The sequence below is a fragment of the Colletotrichum truncatum genome (assembly GCF_014235925.2).
Source record: "Colletotrichum truncatum strain CMES1059 chromosome Unknown Contig_0001, whole genome shotgun sequence".
Taxonomy (NCBI): Eukaryota; Fungi; Ascomycota; class Sordariomycetes; order Glomerellales; family Glomerellaceae; genus Colletotrichum; species Colletotrichum truncatum.
In genome coordinates this window covers 3541547-3567563 of record NW_027222398.1, presented here as the reverse complement: position 1 = coordinate 3567563, position 26017 = coordinate 3541547, and the positions used below count along the sequence as shown (strand labels likewise).

The 26017-nt window shown below is 51.7% G+C and overlaps 7 protein-coding genes across 7 annotated transcripts; 4 read left to right on the top strand and 3 right to left on the bottom strand.

Moving 5' to 3' along the window:
• Window positions 1-1043: 1043 nt before the first annotated feature.
• Window positions 1044-3328, bottom strand: CTRU02_200960 (modin; the record flags this gene model as incomplete). The annotated part of the gene is made up of 2 exons (XM_036718974.1): window positions 1044-2110; window positions 2179-3328. The coding sequence occupies 2 exons, from the start codon at window positions 3326-3328 to the stop codon at window positions 1044-1046; spliced, it is 2217 nt and encodes a 738-aa protein (XP_036589974.1).
• A 1563-nt stretch (window positions 3329-4891) lies between these two features.
• Window positions 4892-6917, top strand: CTRU02_200959 (choline dehydrogenase; the record flags this gene model as incomplete). The annotated part of the gene is made up of 4 exons (XM_070203770.1): window positions 4892-4976; window positions 5029-5421; window positions 5539-5947; window positions 6002-6917. The coding sequence occupies 4 exons, from the start codon at window positions 4892-4894 to the stop codon at window positions 6915-6917; spliced, it is 1803 nt and encodes a 600-aa protein (XP_070062352.1).
• Window positions 6918-7098: 181 nt separating this feature from the next.
• Window positions 7099-8099, bottom strand: CTRU02_200958 (dienelactone hydrolase; the record flags this gene model as incomplete). Its single annotated transcript, XM_036718972.1, has 3 exons — window positions 7099-7419; window positions 7482-7869; window positions 8050-8099. The coding sequence occupies 3 exons, from the start codon at window positions 8097-8099 to the stop codon at window positions 7099-7101; spliced, it is 759 nt and encodes a 252-aa protein (XP_036589972.1).
• Window positions 8100-9625: 1526 nt separating this feature from the next.
• CTRU02_200957 (cytomegalovirus gh-receptor family) lies at window positions 9626-12868 on the top strand (the record flags this gene model as incomplete). The annotated part of the gene is made up of 3 exons (XM_036718971.1): window positions 9626-11440; window positions 11494-12147; window positions 12197-12868. 3 exons carry the CDS (start codon window positions 9626-9628, stop codon window positions 12866-12868), a joined length of 3141 nt encoding a protein of 1046 aa, XP_036589971.1.
• A 972-nt stretch (window positions 12869-13840) lies between these two features.
• CTRU02_200956 (tripartite motif-containing 31) lies at window positions 13841-14998 on the top strand (the record flags this gene model as incomplete). Its single annotated transcript, XM_070203769.1, has 5 exons — window positions 13841-14179; window positions 14242-14623; window positions 14676-14740; window positions 14813-14829; window positions 14956-14998. 5 exons carry the CDS (start codon window positions 13841-13843, stop codon window positions 14996-14998), a joined length of 846 nt encoding a protein of 281 aa, XP_070062351.1.
• A 974-nt stretch (window positions 14999-15972) lies between these two features.
• On the top strand, window positions 15973-16633 carry CTRU02_200955 (uncharacterized protein; the record flags this gene model as incomplete). Its single annotated transcript, XM_036718969.1, has 3 exons — window positions 15973-16209; window positions 16278-16361; window positions 16430-16633. 3 exons carry the CDS (start codon window positions 15973-15975, stop codon window positions 16631-16633), a joined length of 525 nt encoding a protein of 174 aa, XP_036589969.1.
• Window positions 16634-17095: 462 nt separating this feature from the next.
• On the bottom strand, window positions 17096-18127 carry CTRU02_200954 (F-box domain-containing protein; the record flags this gene model as incomplete). The annotated part of the gene is made up of 2 exons (XM_036718968.1): window positions 17096-17605; window positions 17756-18127. The coding sequence occupies 2 exons, from the start codon at window positions 18125-18127 to the stop codon at window positions 17096-17098; spliced, it is 882 nt and encodes a 293-aa protein (XP_036589968.1).
• Window positions 18128-26017: the final 7890 nt, after the last annotated feature.

The following is a 26017-nucleotide window of genomic DNA, read 5'->3' as shown; positions in this document are numbered from 1 at the left end:
GCCGTCAGCCCACGTGACGGGCCGGCGAGGCCTGCCACCCACATCTCCACCCAGGCTCCCTCTCACGGGGGGGGGGGGGGGGGCGACGACCGGTACACTGCCCTCTCTATATGTACTCCAGCACCCGGTCAGCACGCACCTCACTCTGCTAGCCCCCGGGGGGCCTCCTCCCCTTTCCCCCTCTCTGAACCTCTCCCACCTCCTACTCCTACTACACTCATGCTTACCGCCGCCCGCCCCGATCAAGCCTAGCGGCCCCTTTTTCCGCGCCGCTCGCTAGAGTAGAGGAGGGGGGGAATGTAGAACCGAACCTCTGAGGACCGGAGCACTCCGAAAAGAACAAGAAGAAAAAAAACCAAGAAATGGGGGGAAATATTGCAAACTACCATCCTTCCAGCGCAGTGCACAACAAAAAAACCCCATTAGCTTCGTCAGTTCCTCGGTGACGAACAAAGTGACGGGGGCCCCGCATATCTCAATCGGCCATCCGTTCCCAGCTTCCTCCCCCCCCCCCCCCCGGGACCCATACGCCGGGTTCCCTCACTAGATCGTTTCCCCCCTCCCCCGGCCCCCTGGGCCTCCCCTTCTTCCGGTCGCACTCTGGAATCTGGGACATTGACACGGCCGTAATACGCAATGGTGAACCCCGATGATCTAGACCGACCGTCCCGTTCCAGTCTCATCTGGCCGGCCCGTCGAATGCGCCGTGTCCATTTGATTGTTTCCATGCATTGTTCATTGTCCACGTATTGTCAACCGACAGCGGAAATTTAGCTCAAAGTAGTCATAAGAAATCATCATTCGTGAATAATCTTAAACACAAAAATCTATCATGCAGTTTTGGTTGTTGGGTGATCATCATGCCCCTTTTCCCGGTAAACTCGCTTTATGCAAACCAAGGGTTAGAAGGGGAGGAAAAGAAAAGGAAGAAGAAAAATGCCCCATAATCTTCAGTGTTTGCTTCATCATGCCAACTTCATCCCAACTCATAGAGTATTCCTGTTCCTTTGGATGCAACCAAACATTACCACGGCGCCGGTCGACTAGGCGATGTAAACCGGGAGTCGACTACCTAACAGCTCGCTCTTCGACACCTCCTGTACATCATTCTTGTGGAAATCGTGGAGCATGAGCCAGCAAATCATCCGGAACACCAGGGTGCACCAGATATCCTCGTGCGTAACCTCTAGTTTCGGATCCAGCATGTTGATGTGTGCCCCATCGTCCGCGATATCAAGCAGCTCCTCCTCCATAATCGATCCTTCCTCTGATTCTTCGTCTGACTCTTCCGTCAACGCCGTCCGCACACTCAGGCCTGTCCGCCTAGGCCTCAGGCCAAAGCCGGTAGGTGCCGGGGCTGGTCCTCGAGGCGTCTGCGGTTCATCGGCTCGCCGGTCCGCATATGTTAACTTCTGCGCTTGGTTCTTGACCTTGCGCCGGACAACCTTGAAGTACACTTCCATAAGTTTGTCTTGCCTCAGCTCTGGAGGCGCGGCATCCATCGCTTCGAAACGGGATTTTGTCCTGGTTCCCACAGGCTGGTTTCCGCTGGAAGCTTCCTGGGCAGGCTTGGTGGGCTTCTCATTGAACCCAGATAGGACCGCCTGGATGTGACTGCGCAGCACATCTTGGACCAGTTCTCGTCGCCTGGCCTCGCCTGGTTGTTCTTTAGGAGCTGCCTCCGGCTGTGGTGGCGGTGCGGGTTTCTCCGAGACCATGGTGGCGAGGTTGGATTTCGTCGTGTACGTCTTCTTGATTGGTGGTCGTTCCTTCTTCTTGGCCGTGAGAACCTCATCCATATCGTCGAGAGACGCGTGCAATGCATCCATAAGCGGCAAACTCAGCCAGTTGCCCCGTTCAGAAGTGGGAGGCAGTTTTTCAATCTCGCTTTGCAAGTGCACTATATGCCTCCAAATAACCTTGATTACGCTGCTGGGAGTCTTTGAAAATCCAAACTGCCTTCTCAATTGGAAAGAGTACGCATCGAGCAGCTTGTTTAGCGAGAAGTTCTTCTTGTCCCAGCGGAAGAGAGTAGGGTTGGGAAGCTGGCGGAATGCACTCTTCTCAATGTGGAGAGTCCGTCCCAGCATCCCAATGATCTCAAAAGCGACTGCAAGAAAGCGGTTAGACACAAGAATACTGACTCGCTTGACGTCTGTGGGGGGTAGCCGAACTTACTAGGGAACAAATGAATGACCCTGGCTGTCTTGGATTTTGCCGTAAAATAGTTCACAGTGTTCGTGTTGCAGCCGATCAAAACAAGCGCTTCTCCAATCTCGTCCATGCTGGCAAAGTTCAGCGTCGACAGATCTCTGGACTCTTCGTTGGGAAACTTCAACCGTCGTCCATCAGATTTGGAACGGTATATGGTCGGGACAAAACCGAAGCAGAGTTCCTTAACCTCGTCTATCGGGATGATCCGATTGGCCTCGAAGCGATTGCGCCCATGGACTTGGAACGTAAACATTATGCCGAGGTCGTTAACTTTGGTTCCCGTCACGGTATAGCCATTGCCTTCCCCACGGTATCTGTCGTTGGTCCTGTCAAACTCAACCCAGTAGACGCCGAGCAAGGCTAGCATTTCGACGATATGACACCATGTCGTGGTGGCATAAGGTTTCTTGACATTCGATGGCATCGTGTCCCAGCTCCTGAGCTTCCTCTGTACAGCCACTGCCAGGGTATAGTGCTCCTTCACCTCATCAAGTACTTGGTCGATGTTTTCCTGGGGGGTATTTTGGGTAGAGGCTCTTGGTGGTTGCGTCGGTTTTGTCTTTTCTTCGTATTTGCTTTTCTGCCAGGCCCGGGAGTCATGTTCCATTTGTTGTAGAGCAGAAAGAAGTGTGACCCAAGAGGCAAGCTCATTGTCGGCCGTGTGCACCGATTGCTTGTGTATTTCCTTGTCAGACTTGTTCTGGTCTTTCATCTGCATTTCTGTCTGCAAATCCGACTTGGTATTGTCCAAGCTTTCCCTGCTGCCATCGATGCAGTAGATGGGCGTGTTCTTGACAGGACCTTTGTCGTTTTTGGGCGGGCACAGGAATATGACGGGAGCTTCGAACTGAACTTCAAAACGAAACTCATAGGGCCTAAGCTGCCGTTTCCTCCATGCTGCCCATTTCCCTATTGCCTTTTCGTCGCAGCTGGAGTAGCCAGCGGCGGAAGCGTAGTATTGTTGAGCAACTTGAAGAATAGAGGCGAGAAGCGCAATCAGTGAGATGACCAGCGCGGCAATAGCCACGTAGAGTTCGTTGTCATCGTCATTGACGTTGTCGTTAATCGCCTGGAGAGTTCGGTTGAACTGCTCCTCGCTCATGCCCGTCGTCATGGTTGGCGTCTAGGCTTAGGCTTGGACGGGGACGTCGAGTTATGCCGCAGTTTGCCGCTCTCCTCTTGATGACAATATCGATTGGAAAACTGCAATTGAGTGTATACTTTCGGGGATTGAATCGCTCGCGGTCAAAGATCGGGTTCGTAGAGAGGTACGGTCGATGAGGCCATAGACGGTGTGAGGGAGCCGACCCTCATGACACTTTTGATCAGTTTTGTTTTTATTCGACTGCCAGACGGCGACCCAGGAGGAGACCTGGGAGTGTCAGGTGTGTCGAAGTTAGGAAAGAGCTGCAGCAGAGCAGAGGAGACGAGGCTGCACGACGAGCTAGCGCGCGATGGCGGCACAGCCGCTGCAATGGTAGGGAAAGGGACGGACGGGTTGGACTCCGTTGGATGGATGGCGGATGGGCTGACTTCCAGCTGCTGCCAGCTACCCAACAGTCCAGCAAAGGGCCATCGATTGCCGCGATTTTGTGCTGTCCAGTGGTGCTCATTCTGTCAGCAGTCAGCCTGTGAGCCCAGCCATCTCCATTCTCCAAAGAGGGACGCCCCATCGAGCCCCCTGCCGTTGCATGGTCCCCTTGTCTTGCTCAGTAGCCCTATCGGTCACTAGCTCGTGGCTTGTATGGCGCTATTTTGCAGTGTTGCGTGATGGGGTTGTGGAACAGTAGTAGGCAGCTGCATTTGGAGGCACCGCGCCATGATTATTGCAGTGCTGCATGTATGTTGACGTGGAAGATTGGCGCTGGTGATGATGGACGTTAAAAGTCCCCCGATTTTGGGTGGGGGAAAGTGGCAGTGCAAGTACTCTTTTTCGAATGTGCCAAAAGCCAAACAGAACTAGGAGCGGCCCGCCGTACGAACCAAACGTCAGTGCAATCCACGGGCCGGCAACTTGTGGGATAGGAGGCAGTGAAGGCCAGGCCATAGCGTTCCAGTATGAGTTTGCCCGCTGGAGCCCAACTGTTAAGCTTTCCTAACCGATCGTTGGCACATTTCTTATCAATCCTTATCGCGTAATTGACCCACGCCCCATACCACAGGCTCCTGCTAAATGTCACTCCAGCCAGTGTGACTGCCTTCATGAGACTGGTGTTATAGACTTTTGAATCTCACGCGCCCTTCTCCATCATAATGGACAGACCTGATGTGTCACATTAATCCAGAGTTTTGAGTGTCAAGTAAAGAATCACATGACTTATCATAACGGCATTTTTGCTCGCTGACAAGGTAGACAATCAACCTGTAGTTACGGTGATTGGTGGTGTTTCGCCCTCAAGATCTGAGTTGGTTTCTCTTTATTAATAATCGAGCATATGATACGTATAAATGCCTCCTTTGTCATGATGCCCAGACAACATGCTTCAACACTAGGTGAGATCCGGTATTTCCAAGACCAAGCCGTAAGCGCTTAATATACCGCTTACCGCCTTTACTCAGCTACCGTAGAGGGATAGCGTGATACCTCATTTGGTGTTTGTCTTTTATAAGACAGGCAGACAAGCACTGCATTTCTCGACTTGTTCCACATGCAGCATTCTGTTCATACACTGTCGCCATGTTTTGGCCATTTAGTCATTCGTATCCAGAGCGGCGTGTCGTGGATGTTGACCGCAAGAGCTTCGATTATGTTATAGTTGGGGGTGAGCATGACAATCGACAGCAGGTCTGTCCTGGCTAACCCTAAGTACCTAGGTGGAACAGCAGCATGCGCTCTAGCATCTCGACTCAGCGAAGATCTTAATGTCAGCGTCCTCCTTATTTCCAAGGGAAAGATCCAGGACGATTGGATCAGTAGTATCCCTATCGTCGGCGGCGCTAGAGAGAACCAGGGCTCCAACATTGACACACTCTGGTCGGAAACAGATGATCGGTGGGATGGAATCAAAGCTAGGATTTTCACATCTCAATCTCTCGGTGGAGCGTCGAACATCAATGGGCTGATGTACACACGTGGTTCCCCTGGCAATTACAACAAGTGGGCAGCACTCGGTAATGATGAGTGGAGTTTCGAGAAATGTGAACCGTACTTCAAGAAGCTGGAGAACGCCCATAGTCAGGCAGAAGCTCCTTATCGAGGCCATTCTGGTGGGTTCCTGTCATTCATCTTCTATTTTTGACCTCCTAGGCGTACTAATGGCGGTTGCTTTTTAGGGCCAATCCACCTCAGACAAGACCCTGCTGTGGCGTCTGTTGATAATTAGTATGAAGCCCCTCTCCGTTATTGTATGGTTGTAACTGATCTAAGACACAGCATCGAGCTGGCGGCAAGTCATCTCAATCTGCCTGTGCGCCATGATGCAAACAACCCGAAAGCTCCGTCAGAAGGTCTTTTCACTGTTGAGCACATGATTGACAAATCCGGGTACCGCCACTCATCCTACGCAGCATATCTGCCCAAGTCGCTTGCACTTGAGCGCAAAGAGAGATTGACTATTTGCGGAGGCGCTGTAGCTACTAGGCTCCAACTGAGCCAAGATGGCACGCGAGTAACTGGCGTTTACCTTCTGGATCACCTCAATCAGAAAGCGGGGAAAGAGTGTCTCGTTCAAGCAAACAGGGAGGTCATCATTTGCTGCGGCACGCTCTTCACCCCTCAACTTCTCATGCTGAGGTGAGTAGGTTCCATACATTATCATTTTAGGCTCAACTCACTTACAAGTTTTAGCGGAATTGGTCCAAGGGAGAAACTCAAAGACCACAAGATCAACTGCGTACAGGACTTGCCGGGCGTCGGCGCAAACCTTCACGACCATGTCGCGTTCGCCATCACCTTCGAAGTCCGCCTCATCGATTCCTACCTCCGCATGTTGAACCCCTTCACCGCGATCTGGCTTTTCCTCGTTTACTTGGTAACCAAAACGGGAATTCTATCAACTTCGGGGGGTAGATTATGTGCTTGGATCCAAAGTAAGAACATTGACGAGGCAACAATGACTGTGAAATCGCAGGGAAACGCCTTTGGGGAAAATCACGACAGGGAAGATGCCGCTCTTCCAGAGAACCTACCGGATCTCGAACTTCTGTTCTTCAACGCGGCGTTTGATTACCAGGCGGGCAAAGGATACTGCGGCTTTCAAGTAGCCTTAGTACAGCCGTTCTCGGAAGGCCGAATCGAACTCGCATCCTCCGACCCTCTTGCCCTGCCGAAATACCATTACCAGTACATCACAGACCCGCGCGACTGGGCGGTGGCGCGCAAAGGGGCCCGGTTTGCCATGAACTACGTCGAAGCGTTACGAAAGACGGACTACCCATTCAACTGCGTCTGGCACCTTGCCCCGGGGGCAACGACAGGGACTGTGAAAGGCAGCTGGACAGATGTTTCGGACGAAGAGATTGACGCGTACATTAAGAAACGAATGCGCAACTTTTATCATCCGACTTCGACCTGTCGTATGGCGCCGGTGGAAGACGGTGGTGTCGTCGGGCAAGATTTGAGGGTCCACGGATTCACGAATTTGAGAATCGCCGATGCGAGTGTGTTCCCGAGTAACACGTCTGCCCACACAGCGGCGCCAATTTATATGGTGGCCGAGAGATGTGCCGACTTCATCAAAAACTACTGGGCGAGATCGAATTGATTCACCTTGACCATGGAAACCGATTCAAAGCTGCAAGTTGGCACATCACATTAGTACGCGAATAATTCAAAGAAAATAGCTCATAAAATTTGGTATATTCATTCATCAACGCCTTTTCCATAAGAACACGGCTGGAAGTTATTCACAGCTTAGGCTCTTCTCTCACTTCTTCGTCATTGAGTCACAAAAGGTGCTCATCAAACCAGGCGATTGCCTGGTAGAAGGCCTGCTCCTTGGCATACTTCTCAACCTTCTTGCTGGTGTCGCAGCGGACAGCGAAGCCGTGAACGACACCAGAGTAAAGGTTGATCTGATACGGCTGGCCCGTCTTCTGCAGAATTTCCTCGGACTTGTGGCGCTTCTCGGTAGGGAAGATGCTGTCGGTCTCGGCGGCGGCGATGGAGAGAGGACCGGGGATGGCAGCGAGCTCATCCTCCTCGACAAAGCTGGGGTGAGCGACGAAGCCGACCTTGATGCCGTCCTGGTAGTGGCGGATGACGTACTAGTGCGGTGACGTTAGCTATGCTGCGCTAAAGATTTTTCAGTCAGGAACAAGAGGCTTACCTTGGCACCGAAGCAGTAGCCGACGGCACCGAGCTTCGTGATGTTGTGCTCTTGCTGGAAGTACTTGATGGAGTCGACAATGATGGGGTCAACGACCTCCTTGGTGTGGGGGTTCTGGCCGTCGCTACCCTCGGCAAACCACTTCATAATATCGAAGCCCTCGGGGAGGGGGAGATTCAATTGATCGCCATTGAAGAGATCAACGATCAAGGTGGTGTAGCCGTTGGCGGCGAACTGGTCAGCCAGGAGCTGGCTGTTGTTCCAGATGCCGAAGACATCTGCGACGAAGAGGATACCGGTGTTCTTGTGCGCCTTGTCGGCGGGAGCCTCAGCGAGGTAGCCCTCATACTTGCCGGCGACTGTGATCTTCTTGCCCTGAGGAGTTCCCCTTTACATCAATTGAGCTGGTTAGCAAAGACCATTAGTCGGAGTGGGGGAGAAATTGAGTTCGCGACAGATAGCAGTGCCTGGACTAGGAGCTTGGGTACAGCATCCAGGGAATCAAGCTTTCCAAAGTGGGGGAGGGGCAGACAGGCGGGGTGTTGTTTGACCAGGTTTTTATACGTACTCATGCTTGACGCCGACGGTGCAGCATTGTCCGGGGGGGTTGGAAGCCATTGTGTATAGTGAAGTTGAGATGTGATTATCTTGAGTAGAAACAAGCTGAAGATGGGGCGCGCTGCGAAGAGAAAAAGGGCATTGACATGCTTAAGAGTTTGGACATTGAACTGGGGGGAGGGGCCCCCACGGACCAAGAGTGCCGGGCGTTGACGTGAGGCATGAGGTATTACCAAGCAGGCAGACCTTCATTGTGACTTGGCCCCTCTTGGACGGGTCCTTTTTTGGTCTTCTTGGGTACCAGACTGGGAAGTTGGGTGGGCCAAGATCCGATCCGATCCATCACAATGAAGTATGCAGCTCAACAATTGGCGCTGAGTTCTGTGAGGCGGTCATAACGGACCCCTCCAGATGAGACAAGATGCCACACGGATGTAAAAAGGCAAAGGCTTTCGGCGTTTTTTCTTCGACGCCGTATCCGCAGTTCGCCGAAGATTCCGCATAGCTCGGGTTTCTAGCGCTTTGAAGAGAGGAAGACGGCTAAGGGCTTCTCTTGACCGACACGGTCCCGAAGCGGCATTGAGTAGCGGCAGTAACGGACATAAGGTGGAGACTTTCAGGTCACGGAGATGTCAAAATGATGAATGGGTCTTGGATCGAGACCGTCATGGATCTAAAGTGGAAGATATTTATCGGAAGTATTTCTTTCTATACTGCTGACTCAGGCGAGGGAGAAAGGAAAACAAAAAAAAAGAAGGAAACAAAATGGGAGATGCTGGGAAGTTGCCAGTACTTTGAAAATTGGAATTCCGCCAATTGCCTTGGATCTGTATTTCCATTGTAAGATTGTTGCAGTTACCTATTTAGGCAATTGTGAAATCCAGTATTCTGTAACTACCAGGCGCGATGCCCACTCTTGGAACCCTGAATTATGTAAGGTTGACTGTACGCCTGCTTGTAGCAGGTCCTCCTGCCAAACCAGAACCGCCGCAGTGCCTTTAGTTCTCATCTCGGTGAGTGGTCTTCTCACCTTGGCCCCACTCGGGTGAGCTCACCGAAACTGTTCCGGACACAGTATGGAGTATCTATCTATGTGCTACTAGCATTGTAAATTAGTACGGAGTACTTAGGTTCATCCCTGAGCTGACTCACACTGCCGCCTCGCTAGCACCTTGGCTAGAGGGGCTGAACACAGCGCAAGTCCATGTGCCGTACTGCGCTACGTCACTCTAAGCCGTGGTGCCATTTTCAAATCCAAAGTGCTCCGTAGCGGCTCCACAGTGTTCTTTTCCCAACCGTGGCACGGGTTTCCCTGTTCAGCAACCCAATCGCCCTTAAGAGATCTTCCGCCACAGGTAGCCCTTCCCCCACTCGCGACCTGCGAAGAACTGCAAACTGCAAGGCTAATCGCTTGAGCCTCTCGGCGGCACCACCTATCGAAACCCGTCAATCCATACCTCGCCCTATCCCATTCGCCCAACTATCTTAGCTCTAGCCTTGTGTGTTCCGCGATTCAAGCAATCCCGCTCCCATAAGCGAATGGCGCCGATACATCTCGATTAGGAACGAAAGTGAAGGGCTTGGGAATGTCAGAGAGTGAACAGCACGAGGACCGAGGGGCCGATAACAATGGAGCTTCTGGAAATTCCACCACCATGCCTCCCGAGCCGGTCGAGGCCTTTCCGGCCATGCCTGCATTCCCTCCCGAGGGCTCAGCTTTCGACGATGACACAGTAAACACCAAAAGCGATATCAAAGTTTCGCACATTCCTCTCCCGCCTCTCCCCAATGTTTCCGCGAGCGCCCCTCCGACCTCCACCCTCCCTACGATACCCGGCGGTCACTCCGATGAAGATCAATCCTCTGATGCCTCTTCGACGCACAGCAAACCCGATCACCAGGAGTCTTCAAACTCGTCATCCACATCAGAGCCTGCGACGGCCGTCGAGAAGAAGGAGGCTGATAAAAAGGAGGACGTGGTGCACACGACAAGAGCAAGGGCCGGATCCAGTTCCGCATCCATGAAGAAGAATCACAGCCACGATAATGTTAGGAGGTTATCTGCGGCAGGAATACAGCAACTTCAGGCTCCCGAAGCATTGCCCGTGGCCGTTGTCCCAGACGAGGCCGTCAGCGATCAGGAAAGGTCAGCACGCATCCCCATCGCTGAGCAGCTGCAAGCCATCCGACAGTCGATCCTTAGCCAGCCGGACTCCCTACGGCGTAACGGGCCCGTGACCGATGGTGGGAGTAGATCGCGACAGTCAGATGAATGGCGTCGGCCGATCTCCGGAAGAACACTTTCTACGCCGCCTACAAACCGAAGACAGTCCCAGTCTCAAACCAGTTCACCCCGCCGGAATTCGTTCTACACTGTTGCTAGGCCACCTCCATTGAATATTGAGGCAGCCACACACTTCAACGCCGTTAGTCCTCAACTGCATACGCAAAACAAGCCCCCGCAAATCCAGATACCACCACCGTCTCAGCAGTTGAAGCCTCAGCGAAATGACCCCTTCCCGCCCTCGCCTCTTCCTCCGTCGATACCCCTCCCCCCCATGTCCATACCAACACACCTTCAGCTAGAATTGGCAGCGCAACGACCGAGCCCTCTGTACATACATCACTCTCACACTAATGATATCCCATACGAGTCGTACGTTATCAAATGGGAAAGACTGAAGAACGTCCTCCTGTTGCCGTCCTTTCTAGAGCGGACCCTGTACTTTGGTGCGTTGGCATGTCTTGATGCCTGGCTATACAACTTTACCATTCTGCCAATAAGGTTTTGCATCGCCTTGGGTGTGTTGGTGAAGTGGTGGGGATATCTTGCTGGGAAGGAGGCTCGCTGGATGATCGGTTTCGTTTGGTACGGGCTGGGCAGGGTTTGGGCTAGAGCCCGGCGTCCTAGGGCCAGAAAAGCGTCGTCGTCCACTCAACAAAAAGACCCTGACCATCTTGTTAGCCGTGACAGAAGTCAAAGCCGACCAGCACAAAGGCGTACATCAAGCGTCGCCGCAGAATCCAGAGCCCCCAACGAAGTCCCTTCAATCCGTGTCGATTCGGAAACTAAGCTTGCCGAGGCGGAAGGGAAGCCCAACGTTAACCATGTGATTGAACAAGAGGTTAAGATGAATGGGAACGGGCATACAGTCAGTTATAGGGTGACTCCTTCTGCGGGTCACCATTCCGCTCACGTGCCCGGACATCGGCAACATCGTCATAGGAGGACGAAGTCGATGCCATCCAATCTGTCTTCCTTTCATAAGGCAGATCTGCTGCAAGGCGCCGTTATTCTATGCAGCTCGCTGTTTCTTATGAGGTTAGATGCTAGCCGGATGTACCACTTCATTCGGGCACAAGATGGCATCAAACTGTATGTCATTTACAATGTTCTCGAGGTAAGCAAATCTGTCACACTTTCAGGTTCATCACCATACTCATGAACCTTTAGGTTGGCGATCGTCTTCTTTCAGCCATCGGGCAGGACATATTTGAGTGTTTATTCAGCTCGGAGACGTTGTCCAGAAACAGCTCTGGTCGCTCAAAGATTCTTCTACCTATGGGCATGTTCGCCCTTGCTCTCGCCTACAACGTCGTCCATTCGGTTTCTCTATACTATCAGGTCATTACGCTGAACGTAGCTGTCAACTCATACTCGAATGCACTCTTGACTTTGATGATCTCGAATCAGTTTGTCGAGATCAAGAGCACAGTTTTCAAGCGCTTTGAGAAGGACAATCTGTTTCAGCTTACATGTGCCGATATCGTCGAGCGTTTTCAGCTCTGGATCATGCTGTTGATTATTGGCATGCGTAACATTGTGGAAGTCGGTGGTCTTTCGGTGCCTGGCGCTGGATCTGATAGTGGTAGCGATATGGGCGGAGGTTCCATGCCACTTCACAGCCCTTCTATTCTGCCATTCAGCTTCACGGTGCTTCCGTCATGGGTGTGGTCCGGCGAGGTTCTTTCTCCGTTCCTAATCGTTATAGGCAGCGAGATGCTGGTAGACACGATCAAGCATGCCTATGTCAACAAGTTTAACAACATCAAGCCGACATTCTACAGCCGTATCCTTGACATCCTGTGCAAAGACTATTACACTAATGTGGGTAACCCGCCAGAACCACTAATCGCAGACACTAACGAATTCCTAGGCCTTTGTTACCCCGTCGTTAACTCGACGACTAGGTCTCGCCGTCATCCCTCTGTCTTGTCTCTTCATCCGAGCGTCAGTTCAAACATATCACATGTTTCTTTCCACACGCATTCCAACCCCCATCCCTGAGTCGACACAAACGTCTCTATCAGTGGAGTCCGCAACACCATCTTCGCCTGTGATGGTAGCCGCTCTTGACCGTCTCGACACCCTCCTCCGTGACGCTCTGGGTCGGGCGGTGTACGGCGACCCGTATGGAGCTTCCAACGTCAAGACGCGGTCATGGTGGTCGTGGAATAGCGATGATGTCATCGCTGCAGTAACCATGATTGTCGTCTTTTTTATTGCCTTCCTCGTCTTGCTCATCATCAAGCTTTTGTTGGGCATGGTACTGCTTCGGTACTCGCGCAATCGATACGCGAATATGAAGCGCAAGGAGCACATGGTAGCGACGGGCCAGGAGGAGCGCGAGGTTTACGATGCCAAGGGCAAGCGCGTTGGCGGCTATGGTCACATCGAGGTCACGGAGGACAGGCGGCGGTGGATACACGCGGATGAAAAGGAGGGGTTGAAAGGCGGCAAGGGGCGGGTCCAAAAAACGGAGAAGCCGCCCGAGGGCGATTACAACGGCGTTTACCGGTACGAAATGATTGCGAAGAGGATATGGTAGTCGGTGTTGTTGATTTTATGAAACAAAATTAGTTATTTAGCATGGTTTGCACGGCGTTGCATAGCTTGGGTGGGATTATGTCTTGTTCTTGCTCTTGCTCTTGCTCTTGATTCCTTCGTGTTTGCGAGAAAAAAAAAAAATCAATATTTGAATTCATGCTATTTCCTGGTACTCAATTTGACGTAAATTCATCTACCAGAGTTTTGCGTTACACAGACTCTCCTGGGGTTTTCACTTTTGCAGCCAGCACACATTGAGTGCGGGCTCCACCATGTTTGAAAAAGAAAGCTGCCAGCAGTCCCATTTGAGCATTTCGTAAGTATTTGGTCGGTTGACCTGGCGAAGCCTTTTAGCTCTGTTTGGTGTTCTGGGAGTACTTCAAATACCTATGCTACAAAGCGACCCAGGCTTGGCATGTTCTTTTCTGTGATACTGCAAATTGACAATGAGTCTTCACCCTGATAGAGTAAACTTCAACCTGGTTGAAGGAACTTGATTGAGGTGAATACAAGTTATCTGCTGCTCTGAAAGGGGCTTAACGACTTTTCACCTCCTGAGTCGCACACAATCATGTTCCTCGTTGATCGTATTATGTTCCTGAGCCGGTGAGATTTAAAATAACTTTGCACTTTTGATTTCATAATCCGGAAGACAGGCTTAGGTCTTACACAGCATGGATATGTACAAGTGAGTTCAGGTAGTTTTCCGGCCCAGTAGGGTGTGTCAGAGTGTCCAGTCCCTAGGGAATCGTGAACTCTATGCGTGCCGACCTAACTAGAATCATGGCACTAACACAGACTTTTCGAGCGATCTCCGATAAAAACCCATAATTCATCTTCTCCGGCAATTATAAACAGTCACCTGTCGCCTTGTAATTTCTTGGCGGATGAGAAAACAAAGTGAGGCCAGCAGCAGCCAAGACAGCTTCGGAAAGACAAAAAGAAAGAAAAAAAGCCACAGCCGTCCGACAACATGGCAGCAATCCAAGACAAGCAGAGGAACGTTGCGAAGCACAAGGCCGGATTCGTGGACACGCATGAGATCCTCGATCAAATGGTGGAAGCCAGCATGTGCCAGATCTGCTACAGGCTGCTTGAGAAGATGTACACTGCAACCTGCGGGCACAGCTACTGCATGAACTGCGCGGCGGTACTACTCGGCGGCAACTTTGCAGCCGTGAGACAGGCTCAAATCAGCAATTCAACTGTAGGCTACGGCATATGCCCTGTATGCCGCCAAGAGATCTGGTGTGCGGCAAGGTGCTCCGAAGACGGGCTTGAACGGGAACCTAGCCTTAGCCACTCGATCATGGTAGGCACTAGGAGGTTAAATGTGCGAAGAAATCATCGTGCAGTGGCTGACGAATTTTGTAGATAAGAGACAACTTCAAAGCTCTTAGATCATGGGCTATCTGGAGAAAGGGCGAAGATGATGCAGCCCGGGCTGCTGGCAAAAGTATCGGAGAGACAAAATGCCTCTGGCGCCTCAACGGGTGCGATACTGATCTTGATGACAGCAGCAGCGAGTTTGGTAATGCGAGCAGTGACACGACGTTCACAGAGGATGCGAAGGAGGACGAGCAATACGACAGTGATGAAGATGGCGAAGGGTCCAATGACGAGGAGATGTCGAGCGCCAACGACGAAGAACCCCAGGGTACAAACACAGCAGGAACCTCGGCCACTATTTTACTTTCGGCTCAGTTGAGAGCTGTGCAAAGACTTCACCGTGCTACGGCCCAAAACAGGCTAATCCGTACGAGCCGGGTCTTGAGGACCAGCGCATCGCCCCCTGATTCACAGGGCAGACCGTACGTTCTTCCCCGTAACAGGACACATCTTGATCCCCTTCCTTCCCCAACTTCTTCCTTTGGTTCGTTTGAGTCATACCTTCCTCCAAATATCGGTGGACCAAATCAGCAAGCGAGCATATGTCTCGATTTAGAAGTCATGGTTCAAGATGTAAGTAAACAGATAAGCCCCCCTATGACGACTGAGGTGCCTGAAGCAAGGTCACTTTTACGAAATTTGTTGGTCGTATTTCTGATGTTCTTTATTTGCGCAGAAACTCGTGCTAATCGGACGTAGACAAAATCCTGGGCCCGAGGCTTCATCTGGGCGGCTGCGTTAGGGCTTATAATAGTGACCCAACTTTGAGTACTGTTACATTCTTTGGTGGAAAACACTGAGAGCGGGCGGCGGCGGGCAGCATAGTGGCACAGGCCGTAAAAATAAACCGTTGAATGGTAATATTGTGCGCAAGGGAATAGCATATAGAGAAATGTGAATATTCATGGAACATAATTTTGCCAACCGGGGCATGCAATACCGGCAATCTCTGCAATTTAGTCATTGGTCATCATCCCTGGATGGTAGAGATGTTATTCATAGCAATTTAATGTATGTTTGAAGGTGGAAAACGAATTTAGGCTCAACCGTCGATGCTCATCAAGGTGCTGTCGTGGTTTGCACCTCCCTAGTGCTGAAATCTCCTGGGCACACTCGGCGTTTGACACGATGCAAGCAAAGAAGATGATGAGGAAGAGCATGGAATTGTCTTTTTGATGATAACATATTGGAATAGTGGTCAAATAATAGCAAAGTACCTTACAACAAAACGGAGAGATCATTTTGTCCAGGGAGGAACCCCCTTATGCAACTACCTCAGGGATTGCTTTCGAACATGGCACCTTCCACATTCATTCAGCGCATTTGCTGCTTGGGAAGGCACTTCAACTCCTCCAAAGCAACAGAATAATTTCCCCGAGTGACAGGAGGCAGCAATTGCTCAGGAGTCACTGCTTTTGTCGCTGGCTTTGACTGCATCAAAATGAACTTCTTCTGGCCTCTCACTACCAAACCCCCTCAAACCAGACAGACCAACTAGTCATTAACGTTTGCATCCGTCATAAAAGCCACTACAAACAGAATCACGACTATCCCTTTCGGCGGAAACAGAATTTTCGATATCTTGCGTCCCCTATCCTTCATTCTCGATATTGCAGCTGGCGTTCCCCTTTGCGCAGCAGGCCCAACGAACCTGTCAAAAGCTTGTAAAACAACAACGTCCAAAACCACCCCCCAAAGTTTGCAAAAAGAGACACAATGAGCACTATCGCACAGCCCGGAACTCCTGGCCACACCCGCAACGGCGGAGAATTGTCCACAATCGCTGAGCAGAGAACCGAGCCGGGCACTCCTCCAGCGTCTACGCGCTCTGGCACTCAGTCGCCCACAAATACAGGTGCACCGAAAGATACTGCAGAACACAACCATCAATGCAGGGCTTGCCGCGCGTCCTTCTGCCAACCTCTCAACTGCGGCCATGTCTACTGTGAAGAGGTGTGTTTCTTGACCCGTATTGCTGCCGGGCCCTTCAGTAATTTGTGCTAAACCTTGCCTTAACCTAGTGCCTCCCGCCATCTTCTCGTCAGGAGGGTTGCCCCGAGTGCAAACGTCAGTCGGCACCGTCGCCCCCGCGAACAGCCCGGCCCGTAAGTAGTTAATCTACCTTCCTCACTGACACTTGATGTCTGGATCCCCACTGACGGTTCCCCTGTAGCCACCTGGACCCAAACCTGCCACCGATGTCGAGGCTCAACAGACGAAACCACACAAGGTGCCCCGAGGCAAGCTTTTCTGGGCCTTGTTCGTTCTAGGAGCGGTCTACGGCTGTGCCAGACTAGCCTGGCTTGTCTATATCACGTATCTTCTAGAGAGACAGTTACCGGAATGGTCATGGAGTCCAAGTCTGCGCCGCGAGTAACGTTTTTCTTTTCCTAAACGAAGCTGCGAGAAGCTCTCCGGAACACAATGCTCACAGTAATGTCTTGGCCCCACTGACGCTTGCACGCACACATGGGTCGCAACAGCACAGTTACAAAGTAGTCTTAAAAGTAGCCTAATACAACTGACCTCCTTAACATACATGTTGGATTCGGCATGATACTGCCTTTCGACCGACAAAGAATCACGCTCTTGCTTTGCAAATATACGGTTTCTTGTTAGCCTCAAAAAACGTAAAGCTACGTAACATAATACACTTTGATAGCTAGGTTGCCATGTTCCATCATCAGACATACAATCGTTTACACGTTTCCATACCGAGCCGAAACCATGCGCCATCCAAACCACTCACAGAGTGGAAGCCCAACGCCCAAGTACCAAAATCTCGAGTCCAAGTCATACAAAAATCGAATCGTTCACACAAGACATCACATATAGCAACCTACCGGAGGCCAGCACCGTCTCCCCTCGAAATCCGCTCCCAGAATCGCCGAAGTCGCCAAACTCTCCCGACACCCTTGATCTCCTCCCATTTCTTGACGCCCTCTTCTCGCTGGCGCACCTCACCCTTCCACACGCCCTCGACCCAGTTCCTCAGACCATCCTTTACCTTCTCTTTTTCAATGGCTCTTCGCTTTGCAACAAGGGCAGGCGCCACTTGCACCATGCTCATGCCAGGAACGCACTCGGGTGGAAGTACGGCTCGCTCGACAAGAGCCTCGGCTGACGGTCTAGAGGCGAGGCGGCGCGATAGCCTTATAGACACGAGGGAACGGGCCAGACGGCGGGAGACGACGGAAGTATGGGTCAGGAAAATGGACCGGGAAATGAGCTCCGATAGAGAGGGGCGGGAAGGGGAGGCGAGTAGAGGAGGCAGAATGGCACGTGTGTGTCGGAGCCGATAATGGTGCAGGATTGGCGAGAGAGATAGGTGACGAAGGTGGTGATTGGTCTGTGTCATCAGCAAAGTTCTTAAACGGACTGGAGAGCAGAGCAGCAGGGGCACGGAAACAAAACTGGGGCGAAAGAGAGGGAGGGAAGTGTCAGGGAATGATGGAATGAGTCAAAAATTGTCACTGATACAATGCGTGGGGAAGCCTACCCTCGAAGTGGACAGTAGATCATTCACATCCAGGTAGCCGAGGATATGAAGCAAAAGCTCGTTGGGAAGGTCTGAGAGGAACACGTTGGCGTCCGCGGGGTAACGGGGCCGTCGAAACATCAGGTAAGCCGAGGATGAGGTGGGCGTGAGGGTCTGCTGCGGCACCTCGTCACATATTCCACCGTCTGGTGGAGGACATGGTCGGGCACCAGCGACCGCCGAAGGTATAGGGTTGATCGGCATGCGAAGAGCAGCGCCAAGGTCATGATGTCCGATCGATGCGAGAGGGGGTTGATTTGAATGCGATATAACATGTTGACCGGTCGGGCAGGTGAGCTGGTTGGGGGCCATCTCGTCGTGCATTGCGTCCATGGCTGACTCGGTCGCTTGCAAGACGAGATGGTCACAACGGGAAGAGGATGTGTCAAAAACGGATCACTAAGGTCAAACTTGTTGGCAGCAACTGCAGTGTTGGCAGTTTGGAAGGGCGTAGATAGCCCTCTTGCCTTTGGAAGTCGGCGGTAGTTGTGACAAGGCTCTCGACAGGCGTCAGAATGCGGCCGGTAATCTCCGCTGTGTGTGCTGTTTTCAGAGCCTCACCAGGCGACAAGGTTAGGTAACAGATCGTGCGCCGAAAGGTTGCCGCGAATCGGTTAACAACAGGCGAGAAGGCGCAAACCGAAAGCCCCGAGCGGCAAAGAATGTGTCGCGCAAATCAGGCGATGCGCCATACACGAAAAGCCCGCCAGCCTTCGGGCAATCAAGAGGGGCGTGAAGTGCCGCGCGGGTCCGATGAAACAAGGAGGAACACCCGTTTGCGCGCGGCAGTGAGAAAGTCGTTGGCCAAGCTGAGACCCGACCAAATTCGGTAACATTTAGCTATTTGCGACCTTCAAAATGGCTCGTTGGATGGGTGGATATAGAGAAAACTGGCGGCTGATGGGCGGAAGAGTTCGAATTGAGGTCGAAATGATGCGGGCCAAAGGTGAAGAGGCCACCCACGACTTGCGTCTTGCGAGGCTAACCGGCCAAAAGTTTGTTCATGAGAGGGGGAAAATGCAAAGCCCCCGCGACAGGGACAGGGCAAAAGAGAGGCAAGACAGGAAGTTTGTTGCATCAAAAAATCGAGGTTGGGGCCAAGAGAAGGTGATGTCAATGGTGATATCAGAAGCGGAAGGAGCACATAGCTCTATTGATGTTTGTTTTGTTTACTTTGTTCTTTTTTTACCAAGATCGCAGGTGCCTTCCACCCGAGCGTTGACGACGGTCGACCTAAAAGACGTGATGATGGAAGGTGCTTTGGTGAGGCGCGGGGATGGATGGGGTAAGGTGCATTACAGCTTGCGCCTCCTTCGTTCCAGGCTGCGTCACTCGGCGCAGGTAGGAGCGCGGATAAGGGGAGCCAGAGCGGGAGTCTACAGTGCGTCTCAACCTAGACCGGAATGGCGTCTTTTTGGGGGTAACGGTGGTGTCCAACACTGTGGGGCATCGATACGTACTCTTTGGATCCACCAGGAACCTGGGGATTGGGGCTTTTCCAGCATAAAGCGTGGAGCTGATGTGCAATTAGGAACAATTTATGTATAATGCACGTCACTGAACGGGCGCATCGAATATTTACATGGACCATTTATGCCCTTAGGTAGTATTTCAATTGAAGTAGGGTCTAAGAATGCTGTCAGCTCCTTATTCAGCAACATGTGCTCTTTACAGCTCTACAATTAAATTGATACTGATAGTAATATCAATACCAGATAGTATTGATACCAGAGCGTCCTGCGAGGTTATAGGGCGTGCATCCGTGCCACCAACTCGTGTATCTCTATCAATAGTCCGGATGATGGGAACTTTGACGCTACTTCGGACAATGGACCGGCGCACTGATTGGCCCGGTTGTTCTTCTTTTAGGGGGCATCAACGACCACAGCACTTCCAAGAACAATGGCAGCATCGCCTGGGGCAGAAGACCGGTGACCTCCTTCTGTCGTTCCGAAACATGGCGTGGCTTTAAAAAGTCCACTCCGGAGTCATGGGCGTCAGTTTAGACATCCCTCCGATAGGCCCGCTTTCTAAGGTGTGGATCCTAGGTTCATCACAAAGCGCGACTTCAACTCCCAGTTGCAATTACTCGTCAACGGCGGCCATGAACATCAGCCGCCATGTCACAGTTTTCCTCTCGCCATGAAATGACCACCCAGTATGCTCCGAGAAGTATTTTCGATCAGTTTTTGAATACCCACTTCTGCAGGTAACTGGGAACTGCACCTGCCATCACCCTACAAGTCACCACCCCTTGACACGCGTTGATGTGGCCGTCAACTTGGACAAGCCATGGTCTCTAAAATGGGCCGTCAACCACCTCATCACACCCGATGCCTATTTGGAGACGGACAACCTCGAAACACGATACTTTCTGCGGAAAGGTATCCACGGCTTCCGTGGTACTATCCTCTCTCACGCATTTGGGCTTCAATCCACTGATCATTGGTCCAGCCTGATGAGCCCTAGCCTGGGTCTCTTGTCCACGCCTACGCCATCTTCAAACCAAGTTGGCATTTCCTGGTGGCGAAGGACAAATTTCCAAGTTCCTGCAGTTGTTCAAGAATGCCAGATATGCGTCACTCGGCTGCCTCTCGAGGCCGCTCCAATCGCCCTACATCCATGGCGCAACGTCAGCGGCGGCCTTGTCCATGTTTGCCGACTCCACGCAGTTCAACCTTAGAACAGCGCAGAGTCTGCATCTCGCCCCCGCCAACTCTAGCCTTTGCGCCAACTGGATTCAGTCTTTGCCGAAGCCAAAACGGAAGACGATAGAGGGGATAGGGCAGCAGCCCGCATGCTGCATCATTATTCGAAGATGAGGCTGCAATTACTCCAGGCCCGCATTACTCGGCCCCCCAAATATGAGCTGGATGATCAGAACATCCAAAAATGTAAGGACCGCATTGTCACACGGCATGGAAGATTCGAATGGATACGACATCGGGCGGTTAAGCGACGCGAGAGGCCGAATTTGCCTCCTAGGTATACGAACACCAGATTCTGTCAACACCCGTTCAGCTTTTCGAACGCAATTGCGATTATGGCTCCCTGCCATCCCTGTCAACCCTCATAGCACATGGCGTGTTGTCAGTTTTATCGACCTTTGTTGTGGTGGTGCGGCCCATTTCTCCGGCCCAATGCCTCGCAGCTACGTCTCGGCCAATCATGTTCCATTATAGCACCCTTTGCGGCTGCAACAGAAACACATTTGTTTTCCTCGGCCAACGTCGTTCTTCACACTTGCCCGGTCATCACCCTTGCCATCGTCCTGGCGTTACATTTTTCCGCCTCACCGACCATTTACGACGATTGACCTTCTGTTCTCGTTCTCATGTCCATGCCGTTTGGCTCGTTTAGATGATACGGTACCAGGGCTGATGTAGTGGTTTTGTCAACCGAACCTGCGTTGGTAGGACTGGCGGCTCTTGGTCCGAATTCTTTTCTGTCTGCCCCCTCGCTTCTAGATGGGCCAGTGCCCGACTCGATACTCATTGCCTTTTCAGCTAGGGCCTCCACGGTGGCTAACTGACGTGCTTTTCTAGCGCCTGCCATTGGCTTTAATTGTCTTCTCTTTTCGCGTTGTGCGTCCAATTATGCTTGAGATAAAGGCGCATCGATTCTTCAGCACATGATTCGAAGGATCCCAGGAACTCGAATTGGTCTGCGGAAGATTTCTGGGCCACTGGAAAGTCTGATAGGCTCTAATTCTGCAGAAAGCCCTTCCACTGCCCTATCATAAAGGCCCCTGAATTGCTTCCAAGTGGTAGCATTGTGTTTCTTCTCCTGGAAAGGGGCCCTTGCGCGCGGGTACAGCAAGAAATTTAACTGCCACTTCACTTCATTTCTTTGAACATTTTCTTTTGTTGCTCCTTCATACGAGCCTTCTCGAAGTCTTACTGTCAACAAAACGGGACAGCCCGTTTGTTCATCATGTTCAAGCCGAGGTGAGACAGCTCAAGTCTGGCTGAATGTCGGTTGGCCACGCTGGTGACGCCTACCTCCGCCCCTGATGCGGACCGGTTGGCCTCAGCAACACTTGGCCGCTGTTTCAGGCCATGCTTACCCTCATTGTCTTCAAAGACCGTTTTTTCTTACCCCGCTGGCAGAAGTCTCGCCCAAGCCACAATAGGGTGATAATCTCCAGTTCAACCTTCGCTCCTCTCCGTCTCTCAGCATCTATGGCTTTGAGCCAATGAGTGGTTGGCGACTGCAGACGCAAGCATTTCCATAAACAGCGATGAGTTGACAACGCATCGATAGCTCGCGCAGGGTATCCCCTACTCACAAAATCTCAACAGCTGCCGCAAGGGTCGAGCCGATATTGAGGTGTTCGCAGGACCGCTTGGCCCGTTTGTCGTTCATGCCATCCCACATGCTAAGGTAGGGTTGTTAAAGGATTAGAGCAAACCCCCATCTCGGCCTGCGTTAGCTAGCTCTCCGGAGCCGGAGCCTGACGTGCCCTCGGCCTGTCATTCAGCAAGCCACATAGTTTATGCACCCAGACCTTGACAGGCCAGTGTCATGCAAGGTCTTGCCTGACGACCAAAGCCCGGCCATGGTCGCTGATGGCGGTCGTAGATCTGCCGTCCAAGTACACTTTTTTTTTCATATACTTTTGTCAACGTGGGGAGGGGGCGCTGTGTTGCCCCAATGGGATCGTCTGCTCGTCGATATGCAAGCTGCGGTGGTGACTGTGCAGCCTGGTCAATAGGATGCCGCCGGAAAGCATTGCCCGGTGGAGCTCGAAAGTCATCATGCGAGCACTGGGGAAGAACGGGTAAAGGGCAGATAGTTAGATGAGAGCTCCCGATCCCGCATGCTTGATCGGCAAACCAGACGGAGGTACGAGAACAAGAGGGGAGTGTATGAAGAGGTTCGTCCAAGAGATACAGTCGACGTGACTTCAGTCAGGTACATACGCTTCCGTGACGGGGCTTCGATGCCAATCGAATGCAATGCAGTGTGGAACATTCGGCCCATGGCCAGCGGCCGGTTGCCACGTTGCCCTGCCCAGGGCCGCGACCAGCGCCCAAAGGGTGTTGCCAGGATCGTTCTCGACTCCTTCGCCCACCGTAACCCAAGGCCGGGCCGGTGAACGAGTGAGGTAGATGAGTCGCCCTTATCGGGATAAGCGCAAAGATTCATGTGAGGGGGGCGAGCTGCGGTATTTCCCTAGTTCCTTAAGCGGTTTATTTGGATGCGCAGAAGTCCGCGTGGTGGTGAAAACGATATCAACCCATTCAGAAAGGGGGGCCATCCCCGGTGAGGCGAGGCAAGAGGAGCGTCCACATCCAGGCAAGTACATGATGCATCTAGTATGGATGGTCAGACCTCTCAATCATTTGTCAATGTGGGACCCAGAAACGGCTTCCGGCTCTGGCAGTCTGGCCCTGGGGGTACGGGCTCAAGTACCTGGCCTGTTGAGATCGGTGTTGGCTGCATGTTGTGCTGGCTTCATTTAAGGTGGCTATTCTGCCCGTCCATGCCCAAATGCCTGCCGGGGTGGTCTTTTCAAGGTTCATGACGATTCCCGTACCTAGTCGAAGTAAATCCCAGTCTTAATTAGGCTCAAGTTAGCCGAAGTTGACGTCTCGGTGAAAGGTGGCGAGAGACATGCCATCCTTGCAGCCTAATAGAGCTTCTCAATATGACGTTTCTATTTGTTAAGGCAGATAACGTTCGTTAGCATTACACTCTTTGTTTCTTTCGATTTCGCTCCTTTGGATTCAGTTTGTGACTGGTTTTCATCTGTACACCAGGTGGAGAATTAATAACCACAAACCAACATACAAGAATAAGACGGTTCCTGCCGGGCCTCAACCTTCTCTCGCCAAGGCCATTGCCCCTGGGAGTAACGGTCGAACACCCTCCTCCGTCCCCACCGCCGCTCAACACCCACTTCGGGCTGACAGTTGTCTCCTGTGGCATGAACCATGACAAAGGCTGTAATGGAAAGGCAACCCCACAGCGGCCGCACGCAAGCAAGCCTTGCTTAAAAGCGGGAGACTAGTCTAGCCCTGTCACTCGACTGGGTCGCAGCGGGAACGTCGCGCACTTCCTTCCCCATTTCCAGGGTTGTTCCTGGGAGTCTGAGCTGCAAGACTTCTGCAGTACGCACACATATGTTCGTAAGTAGTGGAGCGATTCCGTCCGCCTTGCTTGTGCCTTGCCTTGCATAGTTCCCCATAAAGATTGGGACGGAGAGAAATAAAAATAATAAAATAATAATAATAAAATAAAAATGGAACCTGAACTGAAGGGCAAAAGGAATGAACGATACATGATGAATTGCCCATGCAGCTTAGCCGGACGGAGACGAGTCAGGGGTCACGGCCTCGGGCATGGGATATACACGCCCAATGAACAACAAGACAAGGGGAAGACACATCTCAGTCACCCACCATTCGTGTTAATGCGTACCTGAATTTGACAGGCACACAGCATGGCCTTTTCCCTCCTAACCCCTTTTATCCATGGCCACCCACAGGCAGGTTTACATCTTGGACATAACTTTTCTTTGTTCCATAATCTCAGACGGGCATGTCTTCCTGTTACCCGCGGATCCTTGCACCATCTCATGAACACGTATTCCCGCCATGGCAGTGTACTCCCCCCCACGATGGCCCCTGACGGTGGGGAAATATTGAGGAACATGAACCCCCCCTGGCTGAAGGTGTTCGAATCTACAATCGACGTGGCAAGCAGCTGGCGCCCGATGAACATCGATTTAGAAGAGTGAAAGGAGGCTAGCCTGGTGAGGGGATAGTTGTTGGCAATTCTTGTCGTCCGATATTTGTGCTTTGTATCTGCAGGGTCGAACATCATCACGTCTGCGGACATCCAGCCGGAGCGGAGCCGGGAGAAGTTGCCAGTTGCCCAATGCAATATCATGTACATCCTTCCTTTTTGGTCTTTCTAGAATTTGTAATTCGCGGGATGGACGAGAAGAGGCAAGCGGATCGCGGATAGAGTCGTCTCGTTGGCTGGCAGACTGATAAAAATGGAGGGGAAAGAAAGAACTGGGCCTGTTTGGTTCCCACGTCTCGAACAAGAACAATCGAACAGCATGTGGACATGCTCCGTGGGATGTGCATCATGTAGGTATGTATGTGCGTAAGTGCGTATGTAGGTATGTAGTGTCGAGTGTAGTGTGGTGTAGTGTGCGTGTATGGAGGCATGTATGGATGGGATAGGTTGGACATCTGCGTGCAAGCCGGTTGTGACAACACATCGTGCGGGTCCCCAATGAACGACCATGACCTCTTTTTACAAAGTATAAGTTAGCCTTGATTCCCCCTCCAGTCAGGATGAGGAAGCGACATTGTGGACAAGAAGCTACAGAAGCAAGCAAAAACGAAACGGCGACAAAGACCGTTCTCGAGACAACAACACCACAAAGCCTGAAGACGAAAAAGATATCAAAACGAAGCTGTCCAGAACGACAAGAAAACACAGAAACGAGGAGAAACGAAACCACCCTTACCTTGAGCGAGTACCAAAATACTGCTACCACACGCCCCTTATTCACACACACCCCTCGACGGTCCAGTAAAGGAAAAAAAAAAAAAAAAAAAGCTGCCGCTGGCTGCTGCTGCCCAACCGTATTTGCGCCAAACACCAAAAAGAGACGTCTCGATCGCGGTTGCGAACGAAACTCTTTGCCTCTGCCGAAACGGGTTTGCTGGCTGCTGCCACTTGCTGCCACCACCACGGTCTGGTACTGCTGCCACTCCTGCTGGCTGCTGTCCCTGCCAGTGCTGCTTTTTTCTGCGGCCATCTCTCAATAATACCACCAAACATCCTGTCAGTCAGTCCAGTCAACTTTCACCAAAATTCTTCTCTACACACCCCCTCCCCCGCCCAGTTTTTACTTTTTTTTTTTTTTTTTTTTCCTGTTTCTTTGTCACCTTTTTTTTTGTCCATCCCGCCCTCCATTCGGTCCCTAGACAGCCGAGAAAAAAAAAATAAGTATAAAAAATGTACCCCTGAAAAGGAGGGTCCATCATTGGACACAATTGTCGAAAGGCATCACTGTATCCGTATGGCATTGCATATTGTAGGGGACCACGAAGAGGGGGGGGGGCGCGTGCAAAGAATGGGACAAAAAAAAAAAAAAAAAAAAAGGGAAGGGGAGAAGGGGGAAAAAAAAAAGATAAATAAGAAGATGGCTAACAAACCTTTGATCTTGCTTCAGTCCCGGCATCAGTGACTTCATATCGT